The following is a 14,806-nucleotide window of genomic DNA, read 5'->3' as shown; positions in this document are numbered from 1 at the left end:
TGCTGAAACAGACTGAAAGGCACTCCTGAAGACAACAGGATGTAACCATACATGGCTGGAGCTGTTGTGTATCTTTTTTGAAGGAGATTCATCTTTGGGAAGTGGGGCAGTTGGGAAGCGCATTTTCTCAATTTGCTTGTTGATCAAATTCTTTGCTACAAATAAAGCAGAAATATTTGAACCAAATCATTTGATTTGGGCTTTTCTAACTTGAGAGTGGCTTTCTTCCCCCATTCCACAGAAATTTTTCTCAATGTATATTACGCACTTTTAGAAAATAAGCAGTGTTCAAAATGAGTTGTTTCTCATGGGAAAATGGTCTGTCGGGAGCACATTACACATTCCATTTGCTAATCAGAGTCTTCTGATAATTTTTACCGTGCATTGCAAATGTGGGCAGCCCGCATCACATCTGCAGTGCTCAGATAGCATGGAACTGCTCCAAACTGCTTCTCAAACACTCAAACACTTCTAAATTTTCCCGTATATTTACTATTCCTTCATTCTGCTCATTAATGCATATTTATCCAGCAGACAAACTACGTGCATATAGTTTTGTAGTTATGTGTGCCATAATGTTAACAAATAATGGACTTTTGAAGTATGTAGAAATGGATGCCTAAAGAAATAAGTAATTCAGCCTAAGGAAACTCAAAGACTTAATGTTTCAAGGAATAAACACAAATGGCCTCAGCTTAAAGTAGTAGAAGCAACAAGAAAACTCAGATTTTAGTGATATGCTTCATGAAAGTGTTTCATATAGCTGGACATAAAAAAGTGGAGACCTAGGCTGTTGTCAGAAGGATTTGAAGTACAAGCTGAACTGGCAAACAGCTGCATCTCTAGTTTCTGTTTTCAGCAACCATCGTCAGAATGACAAGGTCTGGGAGAAGGGGTCTTCGACTGCTTCAGAGTGGACATGAAAACATGGATCTGGGAAAGAAATATCAATGATGAAACACAGAGTAAATATGGAGCAAGAAGCACCGCTCTGCAGAAGCAGGAAGGGTCACAGGAGGACACAGCTCAGTCATCAAAATCCTGAGTGAGCCATTTCCCCCAGTGCCACCACATTGCTGTAGAAATGCTGCTCACTGGTGGTGTTTGAGGTGCCACATAGAGTAGACCTGAAAAAGAGTGGTGATTTGTTTTCACCAGGAGCTCTGAAGGAGCCTGGGATCAGTGTCTCTCTCACAGAGGCCAGTAAGTCCTGCCCAGAACGTTAAAGGATGCAGCCCCACCTCTGCTGCTATATTGCAGAGCATAAATATGCTGTCTCAGTATCTGCCACATATCCCTCATGAGCTATTTCTCTGACTTAGAATAACACCCAAACACATCTTCAGGAAAACTGTTTCCATAGGCTTTCAACACATTCCACAATTTCATGGCATTACACATCAGTCCACACAGCAGCCCCCTCCAAACTCAGCATCTTCCTGAGCATCAGATCTCTGTGGTACTTGTGTGGCAAGGAGCCTGTCAGGAAAATCTCTAGTTCCTTACCACAAGTGCCTGTGTACATTAATTCCTACGCGCCCCCAAGCCCTGGCAGCACAGGCTTTTGTGTGCTGCAGCAGGGGTGGGAATTTGCCAGGATGGGGCCTTCCAGTATTGGGCTGGAAGGAACATGACTGCAGAGCGGAGAACACACTTGAACAGTGAGCTCCAAGGAGCACAGTCTGCCCTAAACATATCAGAGACTGTAGAATCAGAGAATCTTAGAATTGTTTGAGTTGGAATGGACTCTTAAAAGCCATCTGGTACAACTCCTCTGCAATGAACAGTAATACCTACAGCTACATCAGGTTGCTCAGAGCCCTGTCTGGCCTGGCCATGAGTGTCTCTAGGGACAGGGCATCTACTGCCTCTCTGGGCAACCTGTTCCAATGCCTCACATTCAGAGATGAGCCTCAATAACCTCCCAGAAAGGCTTTTGATATCATAGCTGACTCTTTACAAATTATTACTTAAACGTGATTCCTTGTAAGTTGAATTTGCTTGAAAATAGTACTGAGTCATGCATTGCTCTTGAAAAGTCACATTGGTGTTCAGAGATGAGCAAAAGGGACATCCCTGAGGCTTGACATGAATATTCATGATGATTCATTTGTCCTCAGTGTTTCCATAAGACGGTCATTTGCAGTCCAGTAAAAACTGAGAGAACAATTCATTTGCTATCTTCATTTATGTACGGAGAGACAACGTGTGCTGGGCAGGTAGGTCCTGATTGCTCCTGACACTACTGCTAATACCTTCCTAAATTGCACCTCACCTCACAGGTCTACATCTGTAGAAATAATATTTTTCATTAAGATTGTTCAGTACAGAACATTATAAAATTATTCAGGATTGAAATACAGCAAAAGTAATTGCAATAGTCTCTGTGTGACACGTGCAGCTACATGTATGAGGAACACTCCTAGGGCACTGTCAGGCAGCCCACATGGCCCTCATCAGAGGTCTGAGTGGTGCCACTGCAGGGGAACATAGCATGGCAGCAACTTCCTTGGTACATTGAGCAGAAGGAACTTTATATGGGGAGTTACACCACTTCCAGTTAGAGCCGGGGGTCTTCTCCTTCCATGGCACAGGATGAGACAGTGACCTTGTAGTTGCTCCCTACGGTGGGACCAAGGCTGTGCCAACTGCGCCCTTTCTAGCCATGTCCCAGTGGTCTGCAATGGCCTCTTTTGGTGACCAGTTCCACTGCACACCATTCTGGTAAGATCCATGCACTTGAATGGGTGAAGAAGCAGAAGAAAACAATGCACAAGATTTGCAGTAAGGAAAAATAAAACATTCCCAAATAGGGTAAAATATTAAGCTCTGACAGTGGGTGAAAACCTGCCTGCATCACTTAGGACCACCAGTAATAAAATTCCCATTGACTTCAGTAAGACCAGAATTCTGTTTTTTCATGGTTTTCCCAGCACACCGCCATATTTTTATGTTTCCTCATGCAACTGCAGGGAAAACCTGCAAGGTTTTTTAACTTTTTCACCTCTTTTTAACTCTAGAGCATTTGGGGAAAAGAAGTCAACCCTGCAATATCATTAGGAAACAATAACAGCTATATATATATATATATATATTTATTAAGTACTGGAGCATATGCTGACATAAAGCTCCTGTTTTCACTCAGTCTGTAACACAGGGTTTGAAAGGCCTCATTTGTTGAACGCACTACAGACAAAACCCTGGGAAATGCACGGTGCACTGACAGCTCCTTGTTCAGAGCGCTCCAGCACAAAAAAAACCTCAGCAGAGGGACTCAAATCCATAAACCAACAGTTTGTTTTCAGGGGGATGCGTTAGTTTTGTGCCAGATGTGTTTAAGCTGATATCCTCCAAGATACGCAAGACACGAACAGAAAAATCAAGCTTTTGCCAAAAGCTAATGCCATCATTTTCACGCATTCATACACCTCAGCTAAATCTGCGCTCCCAAGCAGGTCAATAAATAAGATGATTAATCTTAATTTTCTCTCCCCCCACCCAAAAAAGATCTATAAGGAACAAAACCCCATCCTCCCAAACTTCTTCATAAGTTCAGAAAGCACTCCTTTATCCCGTTGCTAAAGCCACTCCAAAACACTGCCAGTGTATTTTGAAATGCTCAGTGCTGTGAGTAGCAAAGCTTTTACAGTTCAGAATGATAAGAGTAATTTCATAAAAGCTTAATATATTTGAAAAGCAGGTCATTTATTAAAAGACCTTTTAAAAGCTTCAGTTCTTAAAAAGCAAAATCATCTACTCACCCCCGCATCTCTTCTTTAAGTATTTCATATATTTCAACTCCAGTATTTCACAGTTTTCCCCCTTCCTCCTGATTTTGAGGATATCAATAAGAAGCATTTCTTGACACCACGTCACCAGCTGCCTCTGCCTCCATGCACAGATGTGACTGTGCCCATGAGGATGTGCCAATCCCCTTGTCCTGGATGTGGGGTAAAGGCACCAGAGCATCAGCCCAGTACTGCATTACACTGCATTACACTGCAGCCCAAGGATTTTAGCTTGCAAACCATCTTTTACCATAACTGGAATTGTCCTGGGCAAGGACAGACTTCTCTTCTGCACCCTCCACCCTCTTCTCACTTTACAGCAGCGCTTTTCAGATGCAGCCTAGGAACAGAGTGCAAGTGATGTAAAACAAAGGTTCCATGTTACTAGATGGCAGGAGGTAAACCAGTAACTATTGCAGGAGGCTGTGCTTCCTTTGAACACCACAATACTTAAGGCAGCATTTTGTATAGAGCAAAAGAAGCAGTGAGAACTTATGGTGAGATACAGCAGAGAGAAATACAGCCAATTTGAGGTTAATAGGCTGGTATTTCAAGATATATTTGGCATTCTGTTCTTTCTGAATTCTCTCAGTCTAACTATTCGTATAATGAACTACCTGTTAGGACATAACAGCTTGGAAGCATGCGTTGTCATGAATTTGGGGTGGTAAGAAGACAGGAGATGCAGTGGGAACGTTGTCTGTGGGAGCTAGGAGTGTGAACTGAACAGAAAGATGAGGCTGGCTAAGAATGGAAGCTAAGTGAGAAGGTCATGCACTTCAGAGAACAGAAGGAGAAAAGAGAGTGGCCAGCAGCTCAAGGGAAGTGATCTTCCCCCTCTATTCTGCCCTGGTGAGACCACATTTGGACTATTGTGTCCAGTTCTGGGCTCCCTAGTTCAAAAAGGACAAGGATCTCCTGGAAGGAATCCAGTGGAGAGCCACAAAGAATATATTTATTATGCTCATACAGCATCTCCTGTATAAGGAAGGGCAGAGTAACCTGGGTCTGTTCAACCTGGGGAAAAGAGTGAGAGGAGATCTGATAAAGGTTTATAAATATCTAGAGGGAGGTAGGAGGCAAATGGATGAGGCAGGCTCTTCTTAGTGGCGTGCAAAGACAAGGAGTAATGGCCTAAACCTTGAACATTGGAAGTTCTGTACTAACATGCAGAAGAACACCTTTACAGTAAGGGTGACGAAGCACTAGAACAGGCTGCCCAGAGAGGTTGTGGAGTTTCCTTCTGTGGTAATCCTGTGCAACCTATTGTAGGGTACCTGCTTTAGCAGGGGGGTTGGAATCGATGATCTCTTGCTTCTGCCCCTGTGATTCTGTGGCTCGGTGAAAAGCCAGACAAGGCAATGAAGGAAGGTGCAGAAAGGGAGAATGTGAGCTGGGAACTCTGAAAAGGCGAAACACCAAGAAGGTGGAGAAGACTTGCAGTGCCAAAAGCAGGAAACAATAATAGCACAGACACCAGCTCCCTCTTAATCTTCTCTTAAGACCATCATGAAAATTACTTTAAATTTAGAAGAATGACATTTAAGAGATTACAGTTTTTGTTATATAAATGATTGTTTTTCATGGGGAAAAAAAAAAAAAAGCTCACCACAGAACATTACTAAATTTCGATGGGCAGCCATACTCAAATTCTTAAATGATCAAATACAAAGTGTGCTTGGAGGCTGTTTGTAGGCAGCAGGGCAAGGCAGACGGCCCAGTGTAGGTGGCTCCACTTTGGGTCATGCTACCCTGCAGGTGGACTGAGCACTTCAGCAGCCATCTAGGACCATAACAAACTCTGAGATGGAGCTATTGATTGCCACTTGGGCTCCCAGGGAATAAATAAAAGGTGCTCAAGGGTTAGTACTGAAATTTGCTTGTTTAAAGCTTAACGTATTTTCTTTTATCAGGAGATGAAAAGTCCTTGCACCAAACAGACAGTTTAGACGCATTTCCCATTAAGCTATGGGTGATGTATTTCCAAGGGCAGATTATTGGAGTCTTTCTGCTGACAGCAAGAAATGTCAGATGAACTCCGAATATCACTGAATGTCTATGCCTTGGTAAAAAAAGATTTTAACTTGGAGTAATATTACAATTCAGGACGAGACACCTTGTCCAATTCTCTGTCCAGCACAAAGGGACCTCGCAATACATCTGCACTTATATTCATTGCCAAAATAGGCAATGGAGCCTTACTATTCAGGGGAACAAAGCTCCAGACACTCTTACATTCTAAACCTAATGTGCTCAGCTACTGGTATGGCATCATAAATTGTGGAGAATATGAGCTATATAGCCTTGGAAAACTGTCACCTTCTACATTTATTCGTAATACTCGGTCTAATAAAACGTTCTGCATGAACAAGTGAGCTGTGAATATAACATACTAAATGTTACCCCTCCCTATCAGCAGGTATCGGACGGGGTGTTTGGGTTTAGCTCCCCTCCTGCTCTCCTGCAGAAGGAAGTCATTCAGCTCTTCACCACAGAGCTCCATTAAGCACTTTGTTTTTCACTGAATGACTCAACCGCGTATGGCCTCCATGGATGGATAAACTGCTGCAGAAAGAGAGAAGTCAGCAGCACTGATTGGCCCTGTTGTCTGAGCATATTTTTTGATTTTTGACTTTCTGCCAAAGCATCATCCTTCTGTGTTCACCCTTCAGAAGCCCTCACTCACTCAGATGCTGCACGCGTTTGCAGCTTAGCCTTCTCTCCTACAGAAACCAAATTCATCAAAAGGAATAACTCAGAACTCAGATTTATGGTTTGTAATTTTGCAGCACAGATCCTGCATCTCAGATCTTTCACAGCCTTGTTACAACATGAAGTAATTAAAAGAGCAATTTTACGATGCTGCCTTTCCCTCAGATAAAAGGTTTATCTTCATGCGAAACCATAAAGATTCCAAAGTATACTTCCTCACATCGTTTTCTTCTTCCACTCATTGTGAATCAAGATAACAGAACCACTCTAAGCCTCTGTGCTGTTGTGCTTTGTGCACACGCATGCACGGATTTACACTAAGCACTGGAAACACACAGTGCTTTTCCTTCACTCTGGGGCCAGGGCTGCCAGTGCTGGGCTCAGTACCCACTTTCACAGGACACCACGCAGCTGCATCTCCTTATGAGCTGCTCTTGCTGCAGGAGCTGGTGCATAACCACTGCTGCTTGATATGCATTTTGCACCCGAGTGAATGCCTACTGAAGGCAATGGGAACATGACCAGAATGGGTCCCAGGTGAGGTGTTTGAGCTGGTTACAACCATCTGTAAACTCACTGTTTGGCACTCAGGAATCTCCCAAGACAGACACAAAACAAGGGACACTCTAGCAACATCTGAGTTAGTAGCCTGCAAAAGTAGTTGTTCCTCTCTGAAAACAAAAGCAGCTCAGAGAGCGCTGATGTAGCTTTCATACAAGCAAGTAAGGCTGTAAGTAAATCCTCTCTGCATAAACTCCAGCAAAGCATCAAATGAAGGCAACTGTTATCAGTTTGTTCAAAGCCTTATGGACTTTTCACAGGAGATCTTCTCTCGTGATTTCTAGTGCTGCAGCCTCAACAATTGTAAGAACAGCTGACTCTGAAAGCCTTGGTCCTGTACAATTTTGCTCATGTTCTTAAGAGCGGAGACACTGGAGTTGGATCCCCACAGTGCTATGTCAAAGGTTCTTCTTAAGCACCTGGGTGAGGAAATGCTCTTACTGACCGCTCACAAGCCTAAACCCCTTGTGGTATTGAAAGGAAATGAATTTGGTTTCTCAGAGCCTGTGGCTTCAGAACAAACCTTGGGAAACAAGTTTAGAGTATCAGCATATGCTTCAATCCATTTTCTAGTTACAAAGGCTTCTTTATTAATGTTTTTGGCTGGCAACAGTTGAGATAAGTGTTTTAGGAATGACGATAAACATGCTAAAAGAGAACAATGTGAGTGCATTTTTATTTCAGTTTTAACTTCTTTCATTGCTGTACAGCTGCATTACACTTGGCTTTAATCCCTTAAGCATTATTTTCCTTGGCAAAGTAGTCACTGATCTGAGTAGAACTTACTACTGGAAGAATATGCTTGAAAAACCAGTGTGATGTCAGTGCCAACCAAAATCCATGGAGCTTAAACTGTCACAAATGTGCCTGTAGCTGGAATATGTATCCCCTCACTAGGAATGCTGTAGTTTTAGGTAGCGAAGCCAACTGCAGAAAGCATGGAGTAGCTTCCTGCAATTGAATATGTGCCTTGTCCTCCTCTCAGTGAACAATTCTTTGAGAAACAATTGTATAAAACAATGTAGGATAATCCCTGGGATGGCTTAGGTTGGAAGGGTCCTCAAACACCATCCACTTCCAACCCTCTGCCATGAGCAGGGCTGTCCACCAGAGCAGGCTGCTCAGGGTCCCAACCAACCTGGCCTGGAGCCCCTCCAGGGATGGGGCACCACAGCTTTTCTGGGCAGCTGTGCCACTGCCTTACTGCTGTACCATAGGCACCAAATGACTATGCTGCTCTGCTTTTAACTTTGCCTCCATTAACTACTTACGGCTATGGGTCAGAACAGGGGCTGCAGGCTTCTTAGAGAAAATATAGATCCCAATTGTGTAAAATAATTGGAATATTGAAATACATAAATAATCACTACTGAAGAATAACACAAAGACTGTGGTGATTCATTACAAACAGATGCTATAAACGGGAACAGGAACATTGCTAGGTAAGGAGGAAGGAAGCTATTTTAGGAGTCCTGAAAATTTCTTCTAGTTCTGCATATGGATCATGCTGCTACTGTTACTTTCTAAGAAACTGTGTTCTAAAAAGCACTTTTGGAAGAAACCTTTCATTGGGACCATTAGTTAATGTAGACCTTCAATGGAACTAAAACACAGTTCCCGATACAGTTTAAGAATGGGAGGAGTTAAAAAAAAAATGAACAAAACCCACCATACCTGCACCAGGAGCTATTTATTAGCATAACACTCTTCCTTTTAAAGATTTCGTAACAACTGAAGTATATACAAAGTCTTACAGCATTTACACAATAAAAAAGTTTCCTATTAGCTGATGAAGTATAAGGTAGTGCTGCAATTTATTTCAAAGCATGTATACAAGAATAATGAAGCAGGCCACTGTACTTTCAACTCCTCTGCTAGCACACCACAACTGTCAGTTGAAATGACAGTTAATTAAACCACTGGGAAGATACAGATTGTCGAAAGATTCATAACAGGTTCACCTGCAGCACTAACCATCATAAGGAGGAAAGAAAATAAAGCTACATACTGTCATGTTTCTACACTTTCTAGAGCTGTAACAAACTTTCACAGCCTTAGATATAACATATGCAAGACAACATAATCACAATTTTTCAGATATAGTTTAGCTACTGAGTGTATTTACTTCAGAATAGGAGGCGTTATATTGATATGGCTGTGTGTTTCCATTTTTGTTCATTAACTGTTCAAATAGGTCTACAAAAAGAAAATCAAAAGACAGCATGGACTTTGTAGTCATGATGTGTTTGACTAATAAAGGCATTCAATATCAGCTATAGGATCTAATCATTCCTGTCAAAAGTTTAAGACCAGGAATCTTAAGAGTAAAAACGAAACCCACAAAATCCCGCACCTATGATGCTTTTGTGTGTTGACTCCAACCTTCTTTAAACTTTTCCAACAGGGTAATACAAAATCATTAAAATGCTTACACCAAACCAAATGCAATACTCAGTTTATGAGTGGTCAAGCAGATTCACTAGACCACCTCACTTTGAGACTGAGGGTGCTTATCTAGAAACAGAAACCTAAACAGTCCCTTACTACAAGTAGGGATACATATTTTAGCAAAGAACAGCGCATTCCTTGCCTTTCAGAAACAGCTTTACAGCTGCCAATAATCCACCTTCTACAAGAGATAAGGTTGCTTTGACTACTGTTGCATGTCTAAACCTTTTACAGTGGCCAATTTTTCTCCCCCCTCCCCCCCACTCTCCCCCCAAAAACGGGATTCCACTTCAACTTAGAACCTAGAAACGTCAGTTGACGATATCTGTATTAAGACAAAAAGTGACATATAAAACCCACAAGGAACCACATAAATACCAAAGAAGTCATATAACCTTTCCATGTAAACACTTTGATTATACTAAAGCCCTAATTAGATTCTTGTCTTAAACTTTTGGCAGATAATGTGTATGCTCAGCCAGGCTTTGCAGTTGGTTATTGTTCAAGTGGAAGCCAGGTCAGTTCACATGTTGACAGGCATGCAACTTGGAAACATTGCACAACAAGCAACACAAAGAGATTTGAGAAGTGTACAAGACTTCAAGTAGACTTCACAACCCTTCACAACTGAATATTCACAGACAAAGATACAGTCCTTGCTTTTTCTACTGTGGATTTTCTCACACATGGGACACTTTCTGTGACTCTCTAGCTTGCTTGATGCTATACAACCACTTGATGATTCTGGCATTCCTTTCAATAGCAGAAATGCCGTATGGCACACGGTCATTGGCACTGTCATCATTTCTAAGGTCACTGTTGCTGTCCTGAGACTGTTCACAGTCTGAGCTAATCATGCTTGCACTGCGAAAGTTGAGGGATATAATATCAGAGTTAGCCCTTGCAAAATTTTCCATCCCAAGGTTTTCAAGCTCTTCAGGATCCAGTCCACAGTAGTTAAAGAATCGTTCAACATCTGCGTCGACACGAAAGTATCTGTCGCTTAAGTCTGATTTTGATCGCTGTAGGGAGGGTCTTCTACTAACTCCGCATCCAGACTCAACTGCCTCAATCTCTGGGGACTTCAGGGTGGCAATGGCAGCAATTTTGGGTTTTGGAGGCAGAGGTGGGGCTGAACTACTGCAAGGTATTGCTTTTAAGGGCTTTGCGCTAGTTACTTTCCTAATGTCTGAGGAGCTGTGAGAGACATGCAAGAAAGTCTCAGCCGACTGGTCTAGGAGCCTTCTACTGACATTGGAGCTGCTCTCTTGGGGGCTGCTACGGCCCTGTGTGGGATAAACCTTCAAGGACTCAGCAAACGAATGCCGGTTCAGTTCCGTCGAATCGGCTCTGTGAGGTGGCCAGTTTCGGGGACCGTGTTTGTGCCCCGAACCCGAGCTGGAGCCTTCAGAGCTATTGATGATGTTCTTCAGAATCTCTAGCTTCAGATTTTCTCTCTGGACACCGCTCTCAGTCTTTGCATTGTTGCTGAAGACCTTCAAGGTGGGGCTGCCCAGTGCCCGCTTGGCCGCAGGACAGACCGGCGGCTTCGCCAACACTGCTGGCTTCACGGGCTCCTGCTTGGCATTGATGACCTCCTGGCTTTTGACGTATTTCGCCTTGTCGGCTTCCAGTCTCTCCACTGCGCTCAGTCTTTTGGGGTTAGGCTCCGCCTGCCTGCGAAAATAGTCAGGTCCTTTGTTCAGGATGCGGAGAGGGACGGCGGATGTGAAAGTCACGGCAGGGCTGACCGGCTTCACCATGCTACCTGTCGGTAGTGTTTCTGTAGGCATGTTTGGTGGTCTTTCCCCCGCAGCCGTTTTGGATTCTTCTCTGGGATCTCCTAAACGCACGGTGTAGAAACATGTACATTAAGCACAATGAATAGCCGATGAATCCAGGGATCTGAGTGTTAGCAGCAGCGCCTCATCTCACAGCTCATTAAATAACGCTGTGCTTCTCTTTTAAAGGCAGCCTTTGTACTGCAAGGCCACCAGACACAAGTCCGTATTAGTCTGCTCCACTGCTTCCTTTCTTCTCACTGAAAGATGTGGGAGTCTCCTTGCTTCCTTTGTGCGATCTGAAAGGCAGAAGAGCCAACCACATGTTAGTGGCAGCGCCTGACATCAGAGCGATAGCAACAGCAGCCCAACCCTCCTCTCCTCTCCTGTGGCAGCGCAGGGAGGCAGCGCAGGGTGCCCCACCACCACCCAGTGGGATTATGGTAAAAGGAAAGGGGAAGGACACGAGGCGCCTGCTGGGATGCAGCCACACGTGTCTGGGGACAGGTAAGGGACAGGGATGCCAAATGGGCTGGGTCACTGGGTTAGACCCACATACCTCCAGATCATGAATGAAAGTGCACTTTCAAACACTGCCTGTGGCTTTGTCTAGTTGATTTCTCAACATACTTTATCTCTAAACCCCCAAAGTTTTTCTCTTTACCGGCAATATGTAATTCTAACAAATGCAGAGTATTTTCCTATTTTATTAAATGCTCCAGAAAACGAGCCAGTCTAAAAATCAGGGAGAAAACAGAGATATGTAGTGTTTTAATTGCAAGGCATATGTTTCATCATTAAGCTAACAGAAAAACAAGCAACCGAACAGAGATACTGCTGAAACTCCCTACTGCAGCTTCAAGGATGTCTGAACACGAGTCTCCACAGCATGGGGTGCTCCAGCAGCAAAACAAGGATTTCCAAGTTCTTAAGGGAGGGCAAATTAACTATAACAAGAAAACCCTAAACCTAATGAGAATAAACTAACATTTTATTCTTTTAATGATGGATTTTGGAAGCACGCAAAACATTCCGACCTGACTTGAAAAAAGAGAACTTGTCTTTGAATTTAGATACAATTGTTTCAGCTTTCTAGGCAGCACAATGTCCGAAACAACATTTACCTTTATCTAAACTGCTTTAAGATTTCTTCACCTCAGACTGCCGCAACACCACACACAACCTAAAATGCAACACCGCAGATAACACGGCAAGTGCTGTAGCAGTTTCTCCCACATGAGGCACTGAAGAGCACTTACCAAAGAATCTAGTTTTAAAGCAGCGATTTAGCTAATGGGTCTCATTTGTTTTATTACTGCCCCCATTAATCTACACTGTCCTTTTTAATATCCCATTTCTGCTATCATCGTGTTCTTCAGGGAGAGCAGGAAAAGCTGCTGCTGCTTCTTCACTCATCCCGAGGTGCTCAAAGCAGCATCCTTCCCAATGATGACCTGCTTTTGCCTGTATTGCCAAGCTCATCTATTGTTATCCAACTTACTAACCATAGTGTATTTAACTATCAGTATGTTGTTTGGACCAACAACAACAACAAAAAAACTCCTCTAAATCCCACAGAAAAACCCATAATTCCAGCTAAATATACCTTAAGAGACAAAGAAAGCAGCCTCAAGTATTTATTCCCAGAAGTACACGATACATACATTGAATATTTTCTCTAAACCACTCAAGGTCAAAGCAAGGAAACCAAATGTATGAATACTATAATGAGATTATAGGAAAAAGCTGAGCTTTCTCCTGAAGGCTCGCTGTCACAAGCATTCTTCAAATACAAACTAACATATTTAGGTGGGTGATAAACCAGACATGCATTCAGTGCAATTGAAAGGGTAGTGAAATGTTAATTAAGCTTTCCTTTCAGTGTTGTTTTATAAATCCTAGTTGACTTCCTGAATTTTAACTAAGTCTTCCTGAAAGAGAAAAAGCTCTTTTTTTCCTCATTTGAATCAACATATTTATTGGGACTATTTTAAAATTAAGCATCGACTTTCCAAATGTGCTGAAGGCAATTTTAGCAGGCATCTGCACATACACATTTCTGTTCCATATACACAAATCAAACCTTTCCACACTGCCAGCACAGAGCTTGTAGAAATTCCTGATTGCTGTATTTAGTGCTTACATGCAGAAACTGAATATATGTAAGGACAGGGGCCTTGTCAGGAGAAAAGAAAAATGAAAAAGAAAAAAAAATTCACTCCAAAAACCAACCCTTCAGTTCTACGTACTAAACCAACACTGTCACCCAACTCAGTTAATAGCACTTGAATAAGCAAGAGCACAGCTCTGCAATTCTCCTCAGCCATTGTCACAGAAGGCCATGGTTCTGCCCAGAGGAACTCCTGCCAACTCCACTCTGCTCCCAGAGAGCTGCTCTGACCACACCGCAGATTTCTGGGGCTGTGGGAACCAAGGCTTTTGGAAGTCTTTCCCCAGCATTTAGTAACTACCTCACTCAGGACAGCCCTGCTTGATGCCAGCAAGCACTGCTTAGGAGGTTTTCTTCAAAGGAAGAAAGAAGAAAAAAATTCCCACTGTGCATGCATGTTCACCCAAGGGAACGAGAGCGCTTGTTTGCAAGCACACATGGGGCTAAATGCCCTGAAGTCAATGGAAGTACACTGTGACTGGCAATGAGCTCCAGGCATGCCTTCAAAGAAAAGCAAAGGGCTGGGGGCAGCCAGCATGGGCCAGGTGGTTACGTGGCCAGACAGAGAGCTCTGTCCTTGTGCTGCTGGTAAAAACTGAAGTAGACTCAGCTACAGTAAAAAGTGTGTTGCATTCCTAGGTACTGTGTTTAAATATCACGGGGAAGTTTACTCAGTGCTCTCACCTCAGAGAGCTAGAAATTGTTAATCAGGCTGCACTAGAACAGAAAGTGCAGCAGAAGGGAGGTGGATGTAGAGAAACAACCTCTCCTGCCTGTGCTCTGATGACTGCAGCCTAATTCTGCTGCTAGCTGGGACACCCAGTGCAATTCCTATCAGTGCCTCTGTTGTTCACAGGCACTTGAAACACGGCCACGATGCTAGGAGAGTCACTTACTAATTTCAGCACTAACCAAAAAGGCTGAGCAGCAGCAGCACAGCATAGCCACGGGAAGACAAAACTGTGCCACTTTGTTTCCAGTTGTGAAAACCATAATTGCAGCAACAAGGGTGGAAATGGCTTTCTGTTGGCCTAAGTGATGAAGAAAGTTAAAGCTTAGCCATTGGAATTACCTGTTGTGCAATTGGCTCCAGTACTGGCTTTGCACTGTAGAAATTCAAAGGCAACATTTCCACTCCCAGGAAATGAATGAGATATACTTAGGGACCTAAGAAACATTTTACTCTTGTTCACATCCAGATGTCTATTCTGTAAATGTAATTCTTCCCAAGGACTGGATTATGTTTTTCAGGATTTGGTCCAGACTCCCATTATTTCACTTCCTTAGAAAAAGATCACTGGGCTTAAGAGATCATTTAAAGAGAAACAAAACTGCAAACTTATGCA

The 14,806-nt window shown here is 43.1% G+C and overlaps 1 protein-coding gene across 6 annotated transcripts in view; it reads right to left on the bottom strand.

The window, feature by feature from the left end:
• Positions 1-8,732: 8,732 nt before the first annotated feature.
• Positions 8,733-14,806, bottom strand: part of FAM110B (family with sequence similarity 110 member B) — a 102,813-nt gene continuing 96,739 nt past the window's right edge. For all 6 annotated transcript variants that reach the window (XM_085221152.1, XM_085221150.1, XM_085221151.1 and 3 more), the window contains one exon: positions 8,733-11,589. In XM_085221152.1, coding sequence (XP_085077278.1) covers positions 10,190-11,302 — 1,113 coding nt within the window. In that variant the 5' untranslated portion in view covers positions 11,303-11,589 and the 3' untranslated portion in view covers positions 8,733-10,189. The remainder of the gene's footprint in view (positions 11,590-14,806) is intronic.

Source organism: Meleagris gallopavo, chromosome 3 (genome assembly GCF_905368555.1).
Source record: "Meleagris gallopavo chromosome 3, MGAL_WU_HG_1.1, whole genome shotgun sequence".
Classification (NCBI taxonomy): Eukaryota; Metazoa; Chordata; class Aves; order Galliformes; family Phasianidae; genus Meleagris; species Meleagris gallopavo.
This window is presented reverse-complemented; position numbering and strand designations above follow the sequence as displayed.